Source organism: Palaemon carinicauda, chromosome 41, assembly GCF_036898095.1.
Source record: "Palaemon carinicauda isolate YSFRI2023 chromosome 41, ASM3689809v2, whole genome shotgun sequence".
In the NCBI taxonomy this organism is placed as follows: Eukaryota; Metazoa; Arthropoda; class Malacostraca; order Decapoda; family Palaemonidae; genus Palaemon; species Palaemon carinicauda.
In genome coordinates, this window is record NC_090765.1 from 48,198,741 (window position 1) to 48,222,397 (window position 23,657).

A 23,657-nucleotide genomic window follows, 5' to 3' on the forward strand; every position below is an offset into this window, starting at 1 on the left:
ACATACATTCACTCATTTTCAAAGGTTCGTAATGGTAAATATTGAATAGTTTATAATCCCTAACATCACAAATGCATACAAATTAATAATTCACAATGAAAAATAGAAATAACATTAAGCAATTTAACTGGCATGGAAATTAGGTGAAATGTCTACATGGCAACATTCCCTCCTGGCCTGATGGGAAGCCTTGAAGGTTTTTTGGGTCCTTTCTCGTATGAGGATTATGATATACTTACGTGATGATGTCACTGTGGTGGTGGAAGGCTGAATTGATGCCCCCCTGTATGTAGAGCTTCCTTGATTGTCACACTAGGAGGCAATTATAGCCCTCTGGAACACAAATTGCGAATGCAATAATCCCGCCTGCCACTGTGCCCATTCAATGCGCTGCTATTGCACATATTTCAGCTGGTCCTGTCTGGCTTAGTATTTACAGTAGTATGTACATAACACTATATACCCATAATTAACCTATCTGTACAGGCATGTATCTCTCTGAACCTCAAATCCTATTTATCCTATCACTGTCATTTTACATTTTCCTTTTTCAAAATCTTTCGATTATTTCCCATATTCAAATCCTACATACTCTATCACTTTCATTTTTCATTTTCCTTTTTCAAAAGCTTTCAACCATTTCCCCTTATACAAAATACCTAATGGCTTTCGTCTGTCCCCTCATGTAAGAAAATAATAATAAATAATAGAGGTTACCAGAGAAGGATCTATGCCTGATTTTTTTTTTTTTTATGTACACCTACTTTGAAAACTAATTGCACACACAAAAGGCACAGTAATAGTGTATATAGTTCAGTATGTTATTCTTAAACATCTCAACTGATAGACATTTAAAGCAAAGTATTTCATGACCAAAGAAATTCTGTTCATCAAGGGATAGTCTCATTCTTTACATTACTTGCTTTTGTTTAAAAGAAAATACAATAAGATGAATTATCTGAACTGAATTCATCGTTGTAACGAGATCGATACCTAGGCTAGATTGATGCAACTTTAGTAATTTCTCAGAATACTTTGTAATCACCTTATATGATTATTCATATCTAAACAAATCATAATCAAAGTTAAGCCTAAATTTCTACTAAAAACTCTGCAAATGTCATAATTTCCAGTGAATTCCTCATTGAAACTCCTTTATTCAAAGATTTCCTCTTGTTTATTCTCTAATGACAAAGAAATTTAACTACATTATTCACAAATGAGGTTATACCATTGAATGATCTATAGAATGAATTGATAGGGTAATGGTTTTGCACTAAATGGGACCTGTATTCAAGTATTTTCTTTGTTTACACTCACTTAACTGAATGGAAAAAATTTTTGCACACAAGGTAAATTTAGGTAATTTGTCTATAAAATCGTGGAAACTGCAAAAATAAGTTGTCTTCATGAATATTTAGAAACAAATTAAAACAAAAAGAATTGAAAACTTATCTTAATTATTTATTTGTATATCTTACTAAAATAAGTGTCCATATACCTTACTCATCTCTAGGCAAGGAACTCATTTGGAAGACTTACGATAGCTCATCTAGTAGCCGAGAAAAGTACACAAGGTATAATTCCAATTGAGGCGGCTCACATCCTATCAAAACATGAAGCTTTAGCCTCCTGAAGGTTTATCAAATAATATTGATTAAATATTCACACCATAATAAAGGTTGGACACGATCACATACTACCTGGCTAATAACGAAGATAATACAGGAAGAAAATAGGACCCCTATGCAAAACTTAAGAAGTTAGCCTAGTGATTCCAGTCTTCTCTGGATTCCTCGGAACTAAAGGCACACAACATAACAAGTAAAGGTGTTGCTAAACTTTAGCCTTTGATTACTAATCAAAGCTGTTAACTAACAGCTGACATAACTTTAAAGAAGAGGAAATGGGAGTGAGGATCATTCTTTCCTACACATAAACACTACACTGTGACCAATGGCAGGGACCTGTTATACGTTTATGCTATGTAAAGCCTGGAAAAATTTGAGAACTTAATTTTAAGAAGAATGCAAGGCTTGTATTGGAATTAAAAGTAGAGCTATTGTATAACGTCACAAAGGCTGTGATAGTATTACAGTGGAGAAGAGAATACCATGATAGGAATGGAAGGTATGGTAGATAGAGACAAGAAAGACAACTTCCTGGAGAGCTTATTTGCACTCGATGAAAAATAATTTTTAAATTAATTTCTCCACATCATGAAATACAGAAAGGAACCATAGAGTTTTGAAAAAATTGCAGTGTGCATAAAGTGAATACAAAATTAATATTATTTTGTAAGTACAGTAACGGATTGAATCTTTTCCTTATGTTAGGGGGGGTCACGCATTTTTTTTATATAGCTAAAGTATTTTACTTGATATTCTAGGTGTTCCGGCGTATAACTTACGAATGCACTGGTGGATCCCTTGGAGGAGTAGAGGGTCTAGAGGCTACAAATGTTTGTGTAGGTAAGAAAATTGGTCAGGAGACAATAAATGTAAGATATTCTTGTAGCATGGTCATACTATTTTACTTATTTATCTTTTGGTTTTCTGTTTTTTTTAATGATTCCATTAGCTGAGTGTCTTACTATTGCTACTTGTAATGTATTTATTTATAATTTTTGTCACCATTATCATCTCTGTTCATAATACTCTATTTCAATTGTATATGAATACATTTATTATCGTTCCTTTTTTTTCATTATTTTTTTCGCTACTATATTTTCTTATGAATACAAAATGGGAATGTGATGATCAATTAGTAATTTGTATGTACAGTATTTTATAGTAAATGTCTAATCTCTGGTTCAATTCTTGTCCTGACCTGAGAGATTATTATTTTATTCCTACGCATATTCAAAGCTTTCGTCCTTTGGAATAAGGAAATGCCTTCAGCAGAGCTGGAATGGCAGTTGAATTTAACAAAGTTGCTAATGACAGGCGGTGAGTCCGAGAGAGTAGTCCCCCCACCTGTCAGAAGCTCTTCACTTTTGTTTTTAGCCATAAGGAGGACGGACATACTGTTGTGCCTTAACCAAAGTCTTTGATCTTTTTCTTTTTGCAGAAAGTGAATGTTGGCTGCTGTTGTTTGCAAGAGATTCGTATTTGGTGGGGAAAAGATGGCCACTTCAGCCAGTTTATGGAAAAACTGGCTGTAGATCCACACTCTCTATTTATGTCAAGGTTTTGATCTTTTTCTTTTTGCAGAAATTGAATTTTGGCTGCTGCTGCTGTTTGCAAGAGATTCGTATTTGGTGGGGGAAAAGATGGACACTGCAGCCAGTTTATGCAAAAACTGGCTTTAGATCCACACACTCTCTTTATGTCTTGTAGAGGGTATGATTGTTTGCAATCATCCCCATGTGCTGAGTGTAGGTTGTGGCCCACTGTGTGATGGAAGGCAAATGCATTGTATGAGAAAAAGTGAGCTAAGCCTTCTCCGGTGTCTGTTTTGGCTACGCCCAAGAAGGCACTGAGGAAGTCTTTCACCTCTTTCTTTCCCTCATCAAGTATGACTGCTACCACTGCTTTTGTGCATATGCCCCTGGCCCGGTCCTAGGAATTATGCGGCAGGAGTGAGGAGACCTTGGATCTACATCAGCGTATTTTTCAGGTTCTGGTGGGTATTTGGGGTTTTCCCAGTGGTTGCCATATCCCATCAGAGGTAGCAAAACTTTCTGCTGCTGTACAGACTGCTACTGACGAGTTTGGCCTAAGGAAGGCTTGGGCTTACTAGGGTCTTTTAGGTAGGCCCTATGTGGCTTTGTTAAGGAAACTGGTAGCTAAGGCTACCTCATCCGAGTATTAAAAATGCCAGTGTCTCCCCTAGGATGATATCTGTGATTAAGGGCAAGGTGGAAATGACCCTAGTGGTGATCCTACCCCATGTTATCATCAGGCCCAAAAGGACTATGAAGGGTTGTCAGTGCCGGTAGAAAAAGCTCCAGCATTATGTGGTGACATCCCTTAGGTAAGTCAACCTCAGTTTCAAATTATATAGAAAGAGAGAGAATTACATAAACAATGCTGTGTGTGCAGTACAGTAGCGTGACCTGGAGATCAGCTGATCGCTAACGATAGTAAAACCAAAGTAATTGTTAAATATTGAAATGCTCCCGAAATTGAAAAATAGCACTTAAACATGCTTCATTAAACCACTATTAAACACTATAAGTTATAGTGAAATATGAAGGCTTAATAATAAAATAAATTTAAATACTGTGTAAAGCTTTAAAAATGAACTAGCCGTACGAACGCACGTACACACACAGAAAAAGAGAGAACATATTTGTACGGTTAAAAATAATAGCTATAAACGAAGTATATGAAAACTATGATATCATGTAACATTCTGGTGCTGTATATAATATTCATCATGAATATATTTCAAATAAATTACGTAATTATATAAACAATACGCCATTTGTATGTGCAATGAGGGACCGTCAGATCAACAGCACAGCTGATCACAACCAAAGGTAAACAAAAAAGTTGGTAATTGTTGACTGCAAAAATTTTTCCGAAATTGAAAAATATAATACAATAGGGATTTATTAGATCATAAGATATACTATGGAACAAGAAAATTCAATAATGATATGCAGTAAGAAAATATTGATAAAATATGACTTGGATGATTGCCAAATCATAACACAGCTTGATAAATCTATGGAAACTTCACTTTTTTAGTTCGACATACGCTGAAATCGACTTACGATGAGCCTCTCGGTCCCTATCTCCGTCGTAAGTCGGCGACTACCTGTACTTGGGCATGGTGAAATACATGACAGCAGCGAGGGTCTTTCCATCGGATGATCACATCAGCAAGCTCAAGGAGATAGTGTGACCGTTCTTTTCCAAGAATGTACTCCCATCTCGGCGCTGGCAGAGTCTTCATGGCAACCTTAACTTGGTGGAGAGGCTCATTACTATCGGGTGCCTTCATTAGAGATCTCTTCAGTGGTTTTTGAAGGATCATTGGTCAGTCTCTAGGGATTACCCTTGCCTATAGGTTCCAGTAGTGAGGAATCTCACTGGACTCCCTACCACCAGACATGCAACTGTTCTCAAAAGAGTCTGGTCAGAAGAAGTAGGCCTCTGCACATCAACATCCTAGAAATGCAAGTAACCTTTCTAGCACAGCAAGCATTCCAAGAATTTTTGAGACTGCACTTAGTAGTGTTGAAGATCCACAACACCACTTTAATGGCTTATTTCAACAAGAAAGGGAGCACATTTCTGAACCCCCCCCCCTTTGCAAACTAATGAAGCAGATGCACATCTGGGCATTGTTCCACAGTGTAGAGTTGTCAGCCAAATACATTCCAGGCAAGAGGAATGTACTAGCTGGCATGCACATGTTGGTGTCATATTATGAAATAAAAACATAATGAATGTACGTCTTTTCCATTGTTTACGTTTGTAATGTGAGACTACAGCTACGCTTTCCAAATCAGCTGATTAAGGGAAACTACCAAAAGATGTTTTTTCCCTTGCTAAAAGAGAATTGGAGGGTCTCAATATGTTAGATCGCAAGTTACACGAGTATATATTGTATTACTATGCTTTACATTTTTAATTTTTAGTTCCAAATATGATTTTTAACAATTAAAATATGAAACTTATCTGCCCTCAGAAACCGGTAATATAAAGAGGAGTCCGTAGTATAGATTTACATTAATATATTTATAAATCTGCAATATTGCAAGGGAATACCAAACAAGCGGATAACAAGAGTTAATAGCTACAAAAACATTCTGACATATTCCTTATGATGGTATAGGTTCTCTTGTGACCAAGTACCATTTTCTCAGTACAGGGCTAACCAAAAGCCTGTGGCATCCGTATACGCACATTGTAAGATAGTTGTTGTAGTCATCACCTTTGTTCCTCTACAGGAATAAGTGCTCTGACAATTGCCAGGTAATTGACCCATCCCAAAATGCTTGTTCATAGAAACTTCCTCTTTCGTAAGGATAAGTCTCCTATTAAGGACAGTGGTTTGTCTTCATGTAGGAACAAATCACAAATCTTGAAGGAAATTTGTATTTTTACCAACTATATAAACCTCAATCCTTCAAGTTACAGTTCCCTTCTCAACTGCGCAGCAAGTCCAAGGCCTAAAGGTAAAAAATGCTAGTCTTGCTTACTGAAACGGTGGGGCTTCTCCGCTACCCGTTGCTAGTTATAACTACCTTGTCAAATTGTAATGGTTATTCCTGCTTTGCTAAAGTCATACTTCTATGAAAGGACTCAGACTTGTATATTTAGGAAAAATATAAATCACTTTAAGAATTTGGGATTTTTACACTTTTCTTTGAAGTTTAAGCTTGTATTTGAAACATACAGTATATGCATATTGATTAAGTATTAGAATTATGAATTTGATTATGAAAATTTGCATTTTACTTTTTATTGTATTAGAAATCTAGATTTAAACTCAAGTTGGTTTGGTTATGTTCATTAAAAGTAGCTCAGATTTAAATTTTGAATAAAGATTTGATTTATATTATATAGTATGAAGCTACTAGAGTTCAAATTTTGATTGTTATATAGATTAGTATTTTATTTCTTTCAGATGATAGGGGTGCCATTCCAAGTAATGTTCCTGTCCCCCCCACAATGGCTGCTTCCATGGTTTTGGGGCGTATGCAGGAGTTATCTACTTCTTCCAGAACTCATTTGAATCAGCCTGGAATCGAGAGCCATGGAGCAACAGGGACATGTGGGACCAATCTAGAAGAGTGTGTCATCTGCCTGGAGCGTCGGCCTGATGTGATTCTTCCGTGTGCCCATGCTTACTGTCTGCCTTGCATCGAACAATGGTGGGAATATGCTAATCCATCTGAAGAATGTACTTCCAACAATGTTGTGCTCTCCATGTAAGCAGTTGAATGCCTTTGCATTGAGCTTTAGCAGTTGCTTTGACACTGCTTACCAGTAGTCCCAATTAACACCTTTGTAAAATTCACTGAAATCACTCTTCTATCTTTAGAACTACTGGCCACTAAGTACTTCGATTTCTAGATTTGATATAAATATTTCTGAGCGCAAGAAAGTAATTCAGTTTTCATATAATAAATTAAAAAAAAATCAATGAATGATTGTAAGTTATCAGTCATCAATTGCAGTGGATATTGATGCTGATGTCAATTAAAAGACAGTAAAATCTCCTTACCTGTGGTCATTATGTTCTGAGAAGCAAACAACAAATTTCCACGACCCCGTCCCAGTGTGGTTGCACAATTACACGGATAACAGGCAACTTAAAATCTAAGGATTTTTGTTTGAATATTAACTTAAGAACTGTAATTATACTTTAAATGTAAAATTCATTACAAGAGTGAATGCACTGTACTGCAATAGAGTAGTAATATATTACAGTCATTAGAATCTTATACAATACTATACTGTACTCAATGCAGTGAGAAAGGGCTGATAGGGGAAGGCTCTTTGTTTGAAACAGATTCCACACTGATGTCCACAAATCACCAGCCCACTCTTCAACCCTCCCCCTTACTCTGTCTCTCTCTTTTTTTACTCTTCAAAATTATTTCTCTATATTTTCCTTTTATGCAAAGAAGTGTAAGTTCACATTGCATATATCTGCCTTAGTTTGGCTTTGAAGGTGGCCATATGGCAAGCTTAAAGCATAGGAACAGTCCATCATGAGAATGTGTGGGTGTGTCACAGTGTGTGTAGGGGCAACGTCTAGCATATGAGAGTGCGAGGGCCCCCTTTCATATGACACATTTAGGATGGGGGAAACCTATACAAAGAAAACACCTTGTAATGGTGGTGTGGTAGAAAAGTTTGAATAAGTTTGTATACAATTTAGTAAATATACCAATTTATATAGAAACAGGGAGAGATAAAGAGAGACAGAGAGTAAGAAGGTAGAGGACGGTTTCAGAAAGAAGGTGATTAGTGGAGGAATCTGTTTAAAACCAGGTGATCTCCCTTATTGGCTTTTTCTCACTGCATTAAGTATAGCAGTATTAGTATCCCTACACTATCTCATTCTCACTCTCTCTCGCCTTTTAATGTTTTGGAATATACTAAACTGCTGAGTTTAACAGAAGTATAGTACTGTTAATTTTATATTGCTGTAGTGATTACATGATAATGTCAGGTATAATGATACATATTAGGACTAAGAGTGAAACAGTAATAAAAAAAAAAAAATACACAATAACTTATAACCAACACCGGCAAACTGTGCTGCACAAAGTGTCGGGTCATATCATATCCATACTGGATAAATATACTACCAATGAAAATAATTAAAAGAGGCTTTGAAGATTTAGAGTACTGTATAAGTTTATATAGTATTTGGTAATAGAAAATGCATGATGAAAATAGGACTCAACCGAGTTCGGCTGGTACTACTAGGGTGCCACAGCCCACCCTCCCACATTATCCACCACAGTTGAAGCTTCATAATGCTGAATCCCCTACTGCTGCTACCTCCGCGGTCATCCAAGGCACCGGAGGAAGCAGCAGAGCCTACCGTAACTGCGTCACAATTGCTCGCCTTTCATTCCTATTTCTAGCACGCTCTTTTGCCTCTCTCACATCTATCCTCCTATCACCCAGAGTTTCCTTCACTCCATCCATCCACCCAAACCTTGGCCTTCCTCTTGTACTTCTCCCATCAACTCTTGCATTCATCACCTTCTTTAGCAGACAGCCATTTTCCATTCTCTCAACATGGCCAAACCACCTCAACACATTCATATCCACTCTAGCTGCTACCTCCTTTCTTACACCCGTTCTCACCCTCACTACTTCGTTCCTAACCCTATCTACTCGAGATACACCAGCCATACTCCTTTGACACTTCATCTCAAACACATTCAATTTCTGTCTCTGTCACTTTCATTCTCCACAACTCCGATCCATACAACACAGTTGGTACAACCACTTTCTCTTACAGAACTCTTTACATTCATGCCCAACCCTCTATTTTTTACTACTCCCTTAACTGCCCCCAACACTTTCATCCTTCATTCACTCACTGACGTACATCTGCTTCCACTCCACCATTTGCTGCAACAACAGACCCCAAGTACTTAAACTGATCCACCTCCTCAATTAACTCTCCATTCAACATGACATTCAACCTCGCACCACCTTCCCTTCTCGTACATCACATAACCTTACTCTTACCCACATTAACTCTCAACTTCCTTCTCTCACACACCCTTCCAAATTCTGTCACTAATCGGCCAAGCTTCTCTTCCGCGTCTGCAACCAGTACAGTATCATCCGCAAACAACTGATTTACCTCCCATTCATGGTCATTCTCGTCTACCAGTTTCAATCCTCGTACAAGCACTCGAGCATTCACCTCTCTTACCACTCCCTCAACATACAAATTAAACAACCACGGTGACATCACACATCCCTGTCTCAGCCCCACTCTCACCGGAAACCAATCGCTCACTTCATTTCCTATCCTAACACATGCTTTACTACCTTTGTAGAAACTTTTCACTGCTTGCAACAACCTTCCACCAACTCCATATAACCTCATCACATTCCATATTGCTTCCCTATCAACTCTATCATATGCTTTCTCCAGATCCATAAACGCAACATACACCTCCTTACCTTTTGCTAAGTATTTCTCGCATATCTGCCTAACTGTAAAAATCTGGTTCATGCAACCCCTACCTCTTCTAAAACCACCCTGTACTTCTAAGATTGCATTCTCTGTTTTATCGTTAATCCTATTAATCAGTACTCTACCATACACTTTTCCAACTACACTCAACAAACTAATACCCGTTGAATTACAACACTCATGCACATCTCCCTTACCCTTGTATAGTGGTACAATACACGCACAAACCCAATCCACTGGTACCATTGACAACACAAAACACACATTAAACAATCTCACCAACCTTACAAGTACAGTCACACCCCCTTCCTTCAACATCTCAGCTCTCACACCATCCATACCAGATGCTTTTCCTACTCTCATTCCATCTAGTGCTCTCCTCGCTTCCTCTCTCGTAATCTCTCTCTCATTCTCATCTCCCATCACTGGCACCTCAACACCTGCAACAGCAATTATATCTGCCTCCCTATTATCCTCAACATTCAGTAAACTTTCAAAATACTCCGCCCACCTTTTCCTTGCCTCCTCTCCTTTTAACAACCCATTTCCATCTTTCACTGTCTTCAATTCTTGAACCAGCCTTCCTTACTCTCTTCACTTCTTTCCAAAACTTCTTATTCTCTTCATATGAATAACCCAATCCCTGACCCTACCTCAGGTCAGCTGCCCTTTTTGCCTCCCTTACCTTGCGCTTTACGTCCACATTTTTCTCTCTATATCTTTTATACTTCTCTACACTATTACTCTGCAGCCATTCTTCAAAAGCCCTCTTTTTCTCTTCCACTTTTACCTTCACTCCTTCATTCCACCATTCACTGCCCTTCCTCATGCTGCCTCCAACAAACTTCTTGCCACATACATTACTTGCAATCCCTACAAAATTTTCTTTTACTAACTTCCACTCCTCCTCTAAATTTCCAGTTTCTCTTACTTTCACTTCGTCATATGCCATTTTCAACTTTTCTTGATATTTACTTTTTACCCCCGGTTTTATTAGTTCTTCAACCCTCACTAGCTCCTTTTTACATCCACCTACTTTATTCCCCCACTCTTTTGCTACAACTAATTTTCCTTCCACCAAAAAATGATCAGACATACCGTTAGCCATACACCTAAACACGAGCACGTCTTTCAATCTTCCAAACATTCTTTTAGCTATCAACACATAATCCATTAACGCCTTTTCTACCACTCTTCCATTTGCTACTCTTACCCATGTATACTTATTTTTATCTTTCTTTTTGAAAAAAATAGAACTTATCACCATCTCTTGCTTAACACACATATCTACCAGTCTCTCACCACTCATTTTCACCTAGTACGCCATACTGTACTTCCCAATGACACCTTCTACCTCTCCAGCGCCCACTCTAGCATTTAAGTCACCCATGACAACTACATAATAGTATCCTGAAGTTACTAAACTGTTCCCGTATTTGCAATCTGGCTTTTGCAAAGGCCCTGAAGCATGTGATGCCTTTCTTACAATTTCCAAAGGAAGTTCATATAATTGGCCTTGATTTTAGTGCTGCCTTTGACCATGTTAGTCATGAGTCCGTTGTTTTCAAACTTAAACAGTTTCAAGTAAGTGGGTTTTTCTTAGCATCATTATTGAATTTTTAAGCACACTTAATAGATAGCAATGAGATGGCGATGGGCACCATAATGAGTATAGAAATGTGATAACTGCTGTTCTCGACCCATTTTTTTTCATACTGTATACACATGATATGTGATTTGGCCTATAGAACAAGCTCATTGCATATGCAGATGATACTACTCTCATTGCATCAATTCCATCTCCTGAATGTAGATCTGGGGTTGCTGAATCCCTTAATAGAGAACTAGCTAAAGTTAGTGTATGGTGCAAATTATGGGGCATGAAGTTGAACCCTAACAAAACTCAGAGTATGATTGTAAGTAGGTTAAGAACAGTGACTAAATATCAAGGTCTCTTAATTAATAATGTTTCTTTAACTATACAACTCCTTTAAGATTTTAGTTGTGATTCTTGATTACAAATTTTCTTTTGAAAAACACATTCGGTCTGTTTCTTCTTCAATTGCACAAAAAATTGGCTTATTGAGAAAGCCTTTCAAGATTTTTGGTGATCAATCTATTCTAAAGAAGTTTGATTTTTTCGTTCTACTCTGTTCCAAGTATTGTTCTCCTATCTGGTCCTCATTTAATTTATTTGACAAAAACTTGGTCTAATAAATTTCTTAATCTTGAACTGGATATTGATCTCTGGCACCATCGTTCAGTTAGTTTGCTATGTATGTTGCATAGGATTTTTCATAATTCTGACCATCCATTGCATTTTTATAGTTCCAGACTGTACTATCTTGTACGCAACTTTACTAAACATGAAATAATGTTACAGGATGATATGTGGAAAATATAGACACTACTGTACGTACAGTATTTCGCCTTAATTCAGAACTGTATTTCCCCCTATAAGTCTAATATTTAAGGTAAGGTATTCTTAACCTTGGGAAACCTTTTCTAATGCTATTCATCTAAAAGTACGATTTATGAAATGGAATAGCCTTGTGTTAATTGGGATACTGAATCTGCTTGCATGCTTGTAATGCTTTTTTTATGCTTCGATCCTTTTTATAGCATGCTATTATACTTTATTGCATATGCTTCTGATTTGCAAAGTATCACCAGTTTTATATCTGCATCCTTTGCTGTATCCTATTTTTGTAGTTATGTCAATTGGAAGAATGTTCCATGAGAATGTTATAATACATATTTCAGTGTATTGTGTTATATGGTATATCAAAAATGTAATGTATGTTGTAGGAATTATTTGATGTGATTTTTTTAAGCCAGTAATTTTTCAAAGCCTGTTCATATGAATGAAGAGCAATTATTTCTTTAATAAATCTAAACTCAGAGCTCTGTTGGCTATCTTAGTCAACATCAACTTACACTTGATAATTATTATTGTCTTCCTTGCCAGAACTCAGTATTTTCATTCCATCACGTAACTGGAATTTTTTCATAGTAAAATCCATTTTTTTCCATATAAAATCCTGTTATTTTTATTATTACTGCATTTATGAGGCTTAAAATAGCTTAACCCTTTTACCCTCAAAGGACGTACTGGTACGTTTCACAAAAGCCATCCCTTTACCCCCATGGACGTACCGGTACGTCCTTTCAAAAAAATGCTATAAAATTTTTTTTTTTCATATTTTTGATAATTTATTGATAAAATTCAGGCATTTTCCAAGAGAATGAGACCAACCTGACCTCTCTCTGACAAAAATTAAGGCTGTTAGAGCAATTTAAAAAAAATATACTGCAAAATGTGCTGGGAAAAAAATAACCCCCTGGGGGTTAAGGGTTGGAAATTTCCAAATAGCCTGGGGGTAAAAGGGTTAATTGGCAGCTGGGCTTGCTCAGATCTGTAATTGCGCATTTGTTCATAAACGAATAAAAACCCTTGTAATTTAATACGAGTATATTTTCAGCATAGCTGGAAGGCGGTTCTTAAAATTTTAAGAATTTGGTAATAGTTACTGCTGGGTGGCTGAAAAGCCCTTCCCACCTGACAGGCCACTGAGCTCTTCACTTTGTTTTCAGCCCCTATAGAGTATTGACGTACTCGTGACACCATCAACTGTGCATTTAATTTTTGCGTTTTCTTTTAGATAATTTTTAGCAGTTTGTTTAGTGCAAGGGATATATTGTACAACAGCATTTTTGTTGCTGTTTATTCCCTCACAAATGAGGAGTGGTGCCCACTGCCGACAAGTTAAAGTAGAGGGGCGCTGCCCTTCTTGTCAGCGCCACCCTGCGTCTGGAAAGGTGCTAGAGGTGTCTCTTCATGAAGTTCCTAGGATTTCTTTCCTCGTTGCACAATTGTCGCTATCGGCCTGGAAACCACACTTAACGAAGAACTTCAAATTCCTCCTCCTCTTCCGCCTCGCTACCCCTTCATGCACTGCCAGTTCGGATAGAGGGCCACCTCCTTTTTTCCCCATTATTGACGAAGTCCTAGAAGACCAATCTATTTGAGTTGTGTATACCTGATTCCTTGCCTTCTGGTTTTGTTATGGTAGGAATACGAGACTATCTATCCTGGTAGCTGCAAATAGTGTCATTTTTTTTTTTTTCATATGACCCTACTATTTATGTAACCACAGTTCTGATGACCCTGCAGTTAATATTCCATGCAATCCAGAAATCAGACAGTTGCTTTTGTGGCTCTGAGGGTCCAGATGGTGCTTATTCATCAGTACTGTACTACTGCTCTTCTGTCTGTTAGACAAAATACTGGGGTTATAGAAATTAAAAAAAACATGAATGTAGGCTAAATATACACTGGATTTGATTGAATAAAAATATCTTATTTTGATAAAATTAATTTCCCTTCGTGCACCCTCATCAGTTATTCCATCGTATAAAAAAAGGATTTTTTTTATATAATTCATCCTGTTGGATAAAAAAGGGGGTTTTGACAAAGTATTAACCAATTTTGATGGAGGTGATATGTGGTCCCCAAGGACTTTCCTGTAAAGGCTAGAACAGTGAATTCAATATGATAGGATATACCATAGAAATATAATCTTCAAACCTAATCTTATCAGTAGCCCTCAGGATTACTTGCTGGTGTACTTAAAGCAGAAGGTTTCAGACCTATTTTGCCTCTTTGTACCTTATTGACATGACCACAGGCCCTTAGACTTGGACCCCTTTCCTTGGGTCTTAAGGTGGCTGTTATGTAACATACCCAGCTCTTTCACTGAACTCGCTATACATCTCGTCCAAAGTAAAACATTCAACCCAAGTCTCGAAGAGAGGTAGAATGACTGGCTCTTCTACATCTTTCTTGTTCCCTTCTCAAAGGGAGGCAGCAATCACACCCATTACAAGCTGATCGAAGGTCTGATGCTGGAAGAGAGCACCTTTCTTTAAACTAAGCATTCCAAGAAGCAACTACTCCATCCTCCTGGCAATGGGTCAGTGTTCTTGATGTCCCTGGATTGACACTGCCAACGTGATCTTCATTTTAGGGAGATAGGTTTTCCATAGTATAGTACTGGGTTCCTTTTAAGCCAGTACTGGCCAAGCCCTTAAAAGTTACATACTTATGATTACCTGTTAGGAGGTTGTTGGATTCACCTTCATCTCCCTTATAAACAGGAAGGGTGACATGTCTGGGAAAAAAAAGAACTTCCCCCTATGGTTCTAGGAGATATTTTTCCCACGTGGGTGATTCTCCAAATTTTAAAGGATGGAAGGGTTCTTTACTTGTAGGAATAAACGAAAAAAAATTATAAATTAATGTGTATTTTTCCTTGCTATACAAAGGGCAAAAGTAGCTATTCTGTGACAGGCAGGTAGCTTGGTTTACCCCTCATACCATTTGTCATTACCAGATACTATGTTAACAATTTAATGGCCATTTCAGTGCCATGGAAGACATATCCCTACTTTAAAGGGCTCAGGTTTGTATAGTTATGATAAAGAAAATTTAATGTTAAAATTTTTTTTTAATTCAACTTTAGGTCTATTATTTATTTTAATAATTTTCCTTTACCCTCTCATTACATTAGTTTTAAAATTATCATCTCTATTTTCCTTCCTTTCATTGTTGTTCTGTAATTATTCTCAGCTTATTATTTCTATTTCGATACTACTGTATTTCATTCCTTATTATATAATAAATCACTGGCACTTGGACTTTCCATTTTAGCGTAAATAGCTAAAATGGAAACATAAAATTTTATTTACCTTATTTATATACCCTGTACTTGCAACCCCATTTTATTATTTCACTCTGGTATCATAAGTGATTAGCTAAAACCTCATAATTAATGTTGAGTACAGTAATAAAAATCAAGAAATTAACATTGCGACAAACTTGGAAGAAAAATATTTTACCGAAAGCAAATAGGGATTTCTTACTCATCTTTGTGTCATTATTTAGAAAAAGGAAGCAATAATTTTTCATGTTTTTATCTCATCACCAACCATGTTACCAAGGTTTCTTGGATGTGCGTTTCAAGTTTAGTATCAGTTGCTAAAGATATGCAAGTGATTGGCTCCCAATATCACTTACTGTCACTAATTTTACTGTTTTCTATAACTAATTAAGCAATTATTAGCTAACTTAGTTTGCTGATATCACAGGTACAGTACTGTATTTTACCACTAAGTAACAGTTCTGCTGAAGTAAAATAAGAAGTCTTGTTCATTATACGAGCACAAAATTTTTATTATTTTGTTCAACAAATTAGGACCCTCTCACTTATTTCAACTAATGTGAACTTGGCCCTCCAAGAGTCCATAAAGGGGAAACAGATTCAATCTCTTCCTCTTTCAAAGAATTATTTCACTTTCAGTAATTGTCATGTGGTAAGTGGTAATGCATAAGTTAAAAAAACATAAAGGGAACAAAAAGTTTGAATTTTTCTCTGTTATGATTTCAAGCCTAGAGTACTTTACTTAATTTTTGCTATGTATGGTATTTTGAAAACATGGTTACATTTGATACTTTTTTTCACAGGACTGATGTAGATAAGACTTGCCCTGTGTGTAGAGAGTCCTTGAAGAGCACTGATGATACTTGGGTCTTATCAGAGGTCCCTGATGATGACCAAGTAAATGATGAAATCCGCAGGGCACTTATTGGTTTGGCTGGCGACAAAACCGAGTCTCCCCCGTGAGTGATGCGAGATAAGATTACTTAGAATGCCAAAGGAGTCTGATGATTGGTTTTAATTTTCTACTGCACTGTGATGTGGGATAATCAGTACTGGTTAAGGATAAGAACAGATTTGAAAGTTTGATTTTATTTCCAAAGTGTGCTTAATATATAAAATTAAATTACTGGACGTTGTGAATGTAAACAATTTCTTCAGAATAACATCATTAATGAGTAGATAAAAAGATGCTTTTCCAATATAGACGAAATTATTGTACTTCAACTCATTTTAAAGTGACTAGGAATTGTAACTTATAGAATGATGATAGGTTTCATTATCTAGTGATATTTAGATGTAACTATTACATGCAGAGCTCATGTGTACAACAATTTACATCACTTACAGGTGGCTTAACCATACATACAGTAGCTAGTAGAGTTCCAAGGCTGACTTAAACCATGGGATTTAACAAATGTCTAGTGCATGAATAGAAAAAAAATAATAGTAACCTTTTAGTTTAATTTAGCATATGATAAAGTTTTGATAAGCTTTGTCAGATATATTGTGATAGCATAATCATGCTCCCTTTCTACATAGAATCCTATTGTCATAAGAGTTTTAAGACATGAAGAAATTTCAACTTTGTCAGGATGCTGTCAAGAAACAGTGGAATGGTTGGGGAAAGCTTTATATAATGTTTCTAAGGTTACTGCAGTGATGTTTTGATTATAAATTTTCTAAGTAGGAAAGATAAGGAAATATAGTAATCTGTTTTCTCATAACAGCTCCGTCTAGTCTTAGTTTGACAAACATTAGGCGCCAAGATTATTTAGAAATAAATATATTCTTGAAAGAAAATACTGAAGCTTTAGCAAACCTTATGTTTTGCAGCTGATATTGGCAGTTTTAACATTATGAATGCTAAGAGTATTGAGCAAATAATAAGTTTTAGTTTTCTCTTATGTTAATTTTACAACCTTTCATATATCTTACTGTACAGTATATACCTGTGGTAAAAGATTTTGATCCTAGATATTTATGATATATTGCATAATCAAATATATTTGCAAATATTTTTATTGTTAGTCTTTCAGTAACTTTTAATCTGAACTGTACTGCATGATGTTGAAATATGTAATAAACACTGAGCAGTACAGTATAGTGTTCCATTCTAAAGATATGCCTTTTATTGTATAAAAAACATGAATATGTAATGTTACTGTGATATGCTGTGGTTAATATCATTGTAGAAGTATGTTTCAGGTAACTTATTGGCTCCTGGGTAAAACTAATTTAATTTGGTTGTCCCTTTGTGGGCTAGACCTGAAATTATTTGCCTTTTGTTTAGTATACTTTCCACATATATTCGAATTTAGTTTAGGTACTCATCTCCCCCCTCCTTGTTCCATGATTTATTCATGTTTGTTTACATTCTGCTACTTCCATATCTCATACTGTACTCTTTAGTTTTCAATATTAAACTTAGCCGGTGATTATATATTAAAGCTTATATAATCACCGGGTAAGTATATTCAAAAATTTATTTTATTATAAAAATAACATTTTTCAATATTAAACTTAGCCGGTGATTATATAAGCTTTAATATATAATCACCGGGTAAGTATATTCAAAAATTTATTTTATTATAAAAATAACATTTTACTGTTCCTCATCCTTTTTCATTCTATGTCTCTATCATCTGAATTCTTTAGGAGCTGCTCAACACCCCTTCTCTTACAACTTTCTTGAAATTTATGACCATTGTTGTTGTAACGCCGTTTTACAGAATGCAAACAATCCACAACTTATTCATTTGTAATATGTGCAGGCAAAGGTTTTATTATTTTTGTAATTCTTACCATAATTCGTTGCTATTGATTCTTACCCAGAATTAATTGCTATTCATCAATTGAAGGAAAATTATGACCTTAGTAATAGAAAATTTACTTTCCCTGGCTAAGCATGGTAGCAGACTCATCCACAGGGAGCTAAGGTGCATGGATCCAGCCGCTCCCACTTTGGCCATTTCATGTATAAACAAAGCCAATTTTTACTTAGCCGTCAGATATTCACAATACATTTGTGTTCGCTCATAAATTTTCTCTCCATTTTATGATATATTGTTGTTTTTGATCACTTCCTTTCTATTTAGGACCATGCACTGTCTCCTAAATATGAACTTGTGTGCATTAAAGTGTATAATAATATTTTATTAATAAGTGGAAAATATGATACATATATAGGCTAGCTCACTAGTGTAAGCAAGAGAGGCTAATTGAGAACAGTGGTGAGTAGGGGGTTATAAGTCAAACACAAGTTAATTATGTTGAATTTAATAACTTTTCATAACCCACTCAGAAATGTATCTCATTATTCTTTAGTTGACTGTTCCTCATACATATAAAAATAATATAAACTTTTTTAAGTGGAAAGAGATTATATTATGTATGAGGAACCATTGAAGAAATTTGGTGCCGAGGAACCAGAGAGAAAGCTGATAACTCAAAGACGGAGATACCTTTGGACATATGGTGACAAGGGATGAGGAACATTCATCAGAAAAATAATAATTATGAAAGTGGTAGGACAAAGGCCCAGGAAATTGTAAGAAAAGTGATAAATTGAGACCTTCACTCAGATGAGAGTTCACAAAGACAGAGGTTAGTATGAAAGAGAATGGGGAGAATTCGTTTCATGTCTTAACCCTCTATAAAGGGTGTAGCTGATGCATAAAGGTTTATAATTATTTATTGTTAGTATCTAGTACTGTGATTTTATATTTTAATTTATTTGCATTCTCTTTCATTATTCTTATTTTTTATTTTTTCTATGTTGACATTTTGGGAATATTACTTATTGAAAAATATCTCCTTTCTCTTTGCAAGTGTGAAATGAGTCTTGTTTTTCTGATCATTATCTATTTGATTATAAATGGCTTTGCAGATCAATTATGTATGTTCCTACCTCATGTAAGTTGAAACTTCAACTCCATTAAAAATAGGCACATCCAATTATTTACGCACAATCTATTTTTGAGGAATTTAACCCAGTAATATGACAGTAGTTTCTTGTATTCTTACTATGTACAATACACTGACTACAGCCATTCAGACCCAATTCATGTTAATTCTCAGGACCTGAGCCACTATTCTTCAAATGACCCAAGTCCTTAATAATTCTGGCTATTCTACTTCTCAGGATTCTAGCAACTCTACTTTGAAGGACCCAAGCTGTTCTACTAAGGAACAAGTTGCTCAACTGTATTGGATATAAACCATTCAACTTATAAGGAATATTGTCCCTCCATTCATAATGACCTGAGCTATTTCACTTCCAAGGGATAGAATCATTCCTCTTTAACATCCAAGCCTTTCATGCCAAAGGATCCAAGTTGTTAAATATCAAAGGATTTAAGCTACTCAACAACTAAGGACTCCATCACAAGAGGATCTGAGTTCCTGTACTAAATCAAGTAGCTCTTTTTCCAAGGATTCGAACCTCTAGTAAATGGGATTAGCAATATGTCCCTTTAAAATAATGATTCTGCACTTAGGAATGGTCTCTCTTGGACCCATAGCAGCATTCAGGATGTTTGAGAGAGGTATGGCTTTTTGTATTATACTTCATAATAAGGCCTTCCCTGATAGAGCAAAATATTTTTATAGTTTGTTAAAGTTTGACTTGTGTCTTCCCAGTCATTTTCACAAGATTTTTAAGATTGAAGTCCACTTACACGAGTCCCTTTAGGTCACCTGAGATCAGAGAAGTTCCCAAGACTTCGGGGGGTAGTCTTCATGTGATCCAGGTTATATTACGATTGCCAGATGTGACTTAAACTTGATCAATTTTGTTGATGAATTTTGGTCCACAAGTCCCTGTGGGTGAACAGGATAAGACCACATTCATCATAATCTTATAAAGGATTCATGACTTTTACCTGGAGACATTAAAAACCTCACAAAGTGATCTCTAATGTGAACCGTCAAGTGATTAAACCCCTTAGTTTTCAAAATTTTGTTAGCCGAGACACAACTTGATACATGCTAAGGATAAAATGGTCAATATGGTAATGGCAAAGTTGTGACATAGCCTCACATACTAATAGCAAATACCGAAGATCCGGGTTGTTCTACATTTTTTCCTCCCCCCCCCCCTCCACTGCAAGAGGAAAAAAAAAAAGGCTAAAGGGGTACATACCTGAAAGGCAATAGAACTAGCAGACTACTTAGACCTTGAGGAAGACCCTAAGGGTGAAGTCACACTTTCCTCCCTTCTTCCCCCTCTTGCCCTAAACTACCCCGCTGTGACTTATGGGGAAGACTGAAAGCAGTCATGCCCCTAGCAAAAACAACAAAGAGGGGAGGGGGTTCAACGTTGCTCATAAAGGTGGCGCAGTTTTGGCCACCAACTCCAGGACAGGACTGCATGCCAGCACATTGCTTCTCCATTTCATAAACAGCAATCACTCTTTGGAGAGAAAAAGATTAAACTGGCCAAGTTAAGGAGATTGAGAGTACATCTGAACTCTTCGGCAGTTAAAGTCAGAGTGACTTCCCGCTGTAGTGGGTGGGGAGAGGTTTCCCTCCACCCGACGGTAACTACCGACACTACGTTATAACTTTTAACAGCCAAGTTTCAAGCTTCACTGCAATCATACTCCTACTAAAGGACGAGGGTTTGTATATGTGGGAACAAATAGCCTTCAGAAATTTGAGTCGTATGTATAATTTGATTTAATTGATAACACTAAGAGTAGTGACCAGATTTCGGAACTACATATTTGGTGCAGTATTCCACAAGCAATTATGGGACATTAAATTATTTTATGGCTAATAAATACATCAATGTACTAATTTTGATATACTATAAAGTTATACAATTTTATTATGATTACAAGCTAAGTTACAACCTTAGTTGGAAAAGGATGCTATAAGCCCAAGGGCTCCAACGGGGAAAAATAGCCCAGTGAGGAAAAGAAATAAACTACAAGAGAGGAAGTAACAATCAATATAAAATATTTTAAGAACAGCAACATTAAATTAGATATTTCATATATAAACTAAAAATTTAAGAAACAAGATAGAATAGTGTGTTAGAGTGTACCTTCAAGCAAGAGCACTCTAACCCAAAATAAAATTACTTAACCCTGGATAGGTACGGTCCTCGGACACCCCTTTAAGGGTATACTCGGACGCGAACGACCCCGACGCCAAAAAAAATTCTTGAAAAATCAGTTTTTGCAGTAACCTCCTTTTTTCTTTTGCCAAAAAAAACTTCAATGAATGCTTAAAACAACTGTAAAGATAAATACTACTCATCTGCAGAAAAACTATTTATTATAAATATTTTAAAAAATTAAGTAGAAAAAAAAAAAGACCTGACATAAAAATTCATAAAAAAAAAGTTTATACATATATACACAAATCCTTTTAGGAATTGATTCTTGAATGTTTAGGACACATCTTGATGTATTTTGGATGAAGTCAGACCCATGGAGGTGAAGATCTGAAATGAGAAAAAAAGGGTAACTTTTTTTGGCCAAAAAAAATTGTCCAAATTTCATGAATTTTTTTGGGTACCCAAATGAAATAGGAAGTGGCTAATTTTTTTAGGGAATAAACATATGTTATCCTAAAATAGAAATATGTAAAAAAATCTTCATTATTTTGTAAATTACATTTATATCAGGGGCCATATCTAAAGGTAATTTTTTGAGTACTTGGAAATTTCGTAAAAAAATACATATATTTAATATATAATATGATATTTATGCAGGTAAAAATATACCAAAATATCACAAATTCTATAGGGAACAAGAATATATATAGATAGGGCAGCTTACGCTTCGGATATGTCCACAAAATGGCCGCCAACCACACTGACTCAGACTCCCTAATCTGCCACTTGAAATGTAGGAAGGGTATGTCAATTTCAAGGTGTTATTTACTAATCTAATTATTATTGGATATACATAAAAATTGTATGGTGGGTTGCTGGATAATTGTCGATTATTTTACGTTTATAAAATTAAAATTCTGACCCAAAAAATTTTTTTTGAAGGGAAATAAAATCGAAAAAAAAAATGTAAAACAATATTTTAGCTAAAAAAATTTGATGATATTCAATCAAAAAAAAAGTAAACAAAATTTTCCGACAAATAAACATCTAGAGGAATCATTACTCTGTGATAGTTCCTTAGTACGTAGTAATTTTGAAAGAATTGAGAAAAAACGAAAAAATGGCAATCACCGGAAAATCGAACACATACCTATATATACGCCATATCTGGCTAAAAAAAAGATAGGCATGGGTAGCCAGATCATCTAAAAACACTTTCCAACACTATAAAAATATAAGTTTTGCGACACTACTTGCCAATTCCTTACGGTAACATGACTAAGCAAAAAAATGCAAAACAAATAAAAAGGGGCACTCGTGGAAAAATGGCCATTCTAATATACGGCATTTCAGAAAAAAAAAATTTCAGCCACGTGCTAGGCAAACCATCAAGGCATATTTTCCGACAAATAAACATATAAATGAAATATTACTCTGTGATAGTTCCTTAGTACGTAGTAATTTTGAAAGAAATGGGAAAAAACGAAAAAATGGCAATCACAGGAAAATCGAACACATACTTATATATATGCCATATCTGGCTAAAAAAAAAATAGGCATGGGTAGCCAGATCATCTAGAAACACTTTCCAACACTATAAAAATATAAGTTTTGCGACACTACTTGCCAATTCCTTACGGTAACATGACTAAGCAAAAAAATGCAAAACAAATAATAAGGGGCACTCGCGGAAAAATGCCCAACATTCTAATATACGGGATCTCAGATAAAAAAAAAGACATGCACGTGTTAGCCCAACCATCAAGGCACACTTTCTAACACATAAACATGAAAAAAAAATCAATAATATACGGCAATTCCTTACTACGTAGTAAATTTTTACAAATATTGAAAAAAAAACAGAAATTGGCAACCGCAGTTAAATACCCAATATACCAATAACTACGTCGTATCTGACAAAAACAAAATCACGCATGGGTAGCCAGATCATCTAGACACACTTTCCAACACTAAAAAAGCAAAAGTTTTACGACACTATTTCGCAATATCTTACGGAAAAATGACTTGGCAAAAAAATGAAAAAAAATGAAAAAGGGACACTCGCGGTAAAATGCCCGACATTCTAATATACGACATCTCAGATAAAAAAAAAGACATGCACGTGTTAGCCCAACAATCAAGGCACACTTTCTAACACATAAACATGAAAAAAAAATGAATAATATACGGCAATTCCTTACTACGTAGTAATTTTTACAAATATTGAAAAAAAAACAGAAATTGGT

General features: G+C 35.8%; 1 protein-coding gene across 2 annotated transcripts in view; it reads left to right on the forward strand.

Moving 5' to 3' along the window:
- LOC137632594 (RING finger protein 141-like) overlaps positions 1-17,549 on the forward strand; it is a 42,754-nt gene extending 25,205 nt beyond the window's left edge. Inside the window, exons 4-6 of one of the 2 annotated variants that reach the window (XM_068364625.1) lie at positions 2,390-2,471; positions 6,583-6,886; positions 16,154-17,549. In XM_068364625.1, coding sequence (XP_068220726.1) covers positions 2,390-2,471; positions 6,583-6,886; positions 16,154-16,313 — 546 coding nt within the window. In that variant the 3' untranslated portion in view covers positions 16,314-17,549. The remainder of the gene's footprint in view (positions 1-2,389; positions 2,472-6,582; positions 6,887-16,153) is intronic. The other variant, XM_068364626.1, reaches the window with a different exon arrangement.
- The last annotated feature ends 6,108 nt before the right edge of the window (positions 17,550-23,657 follow it).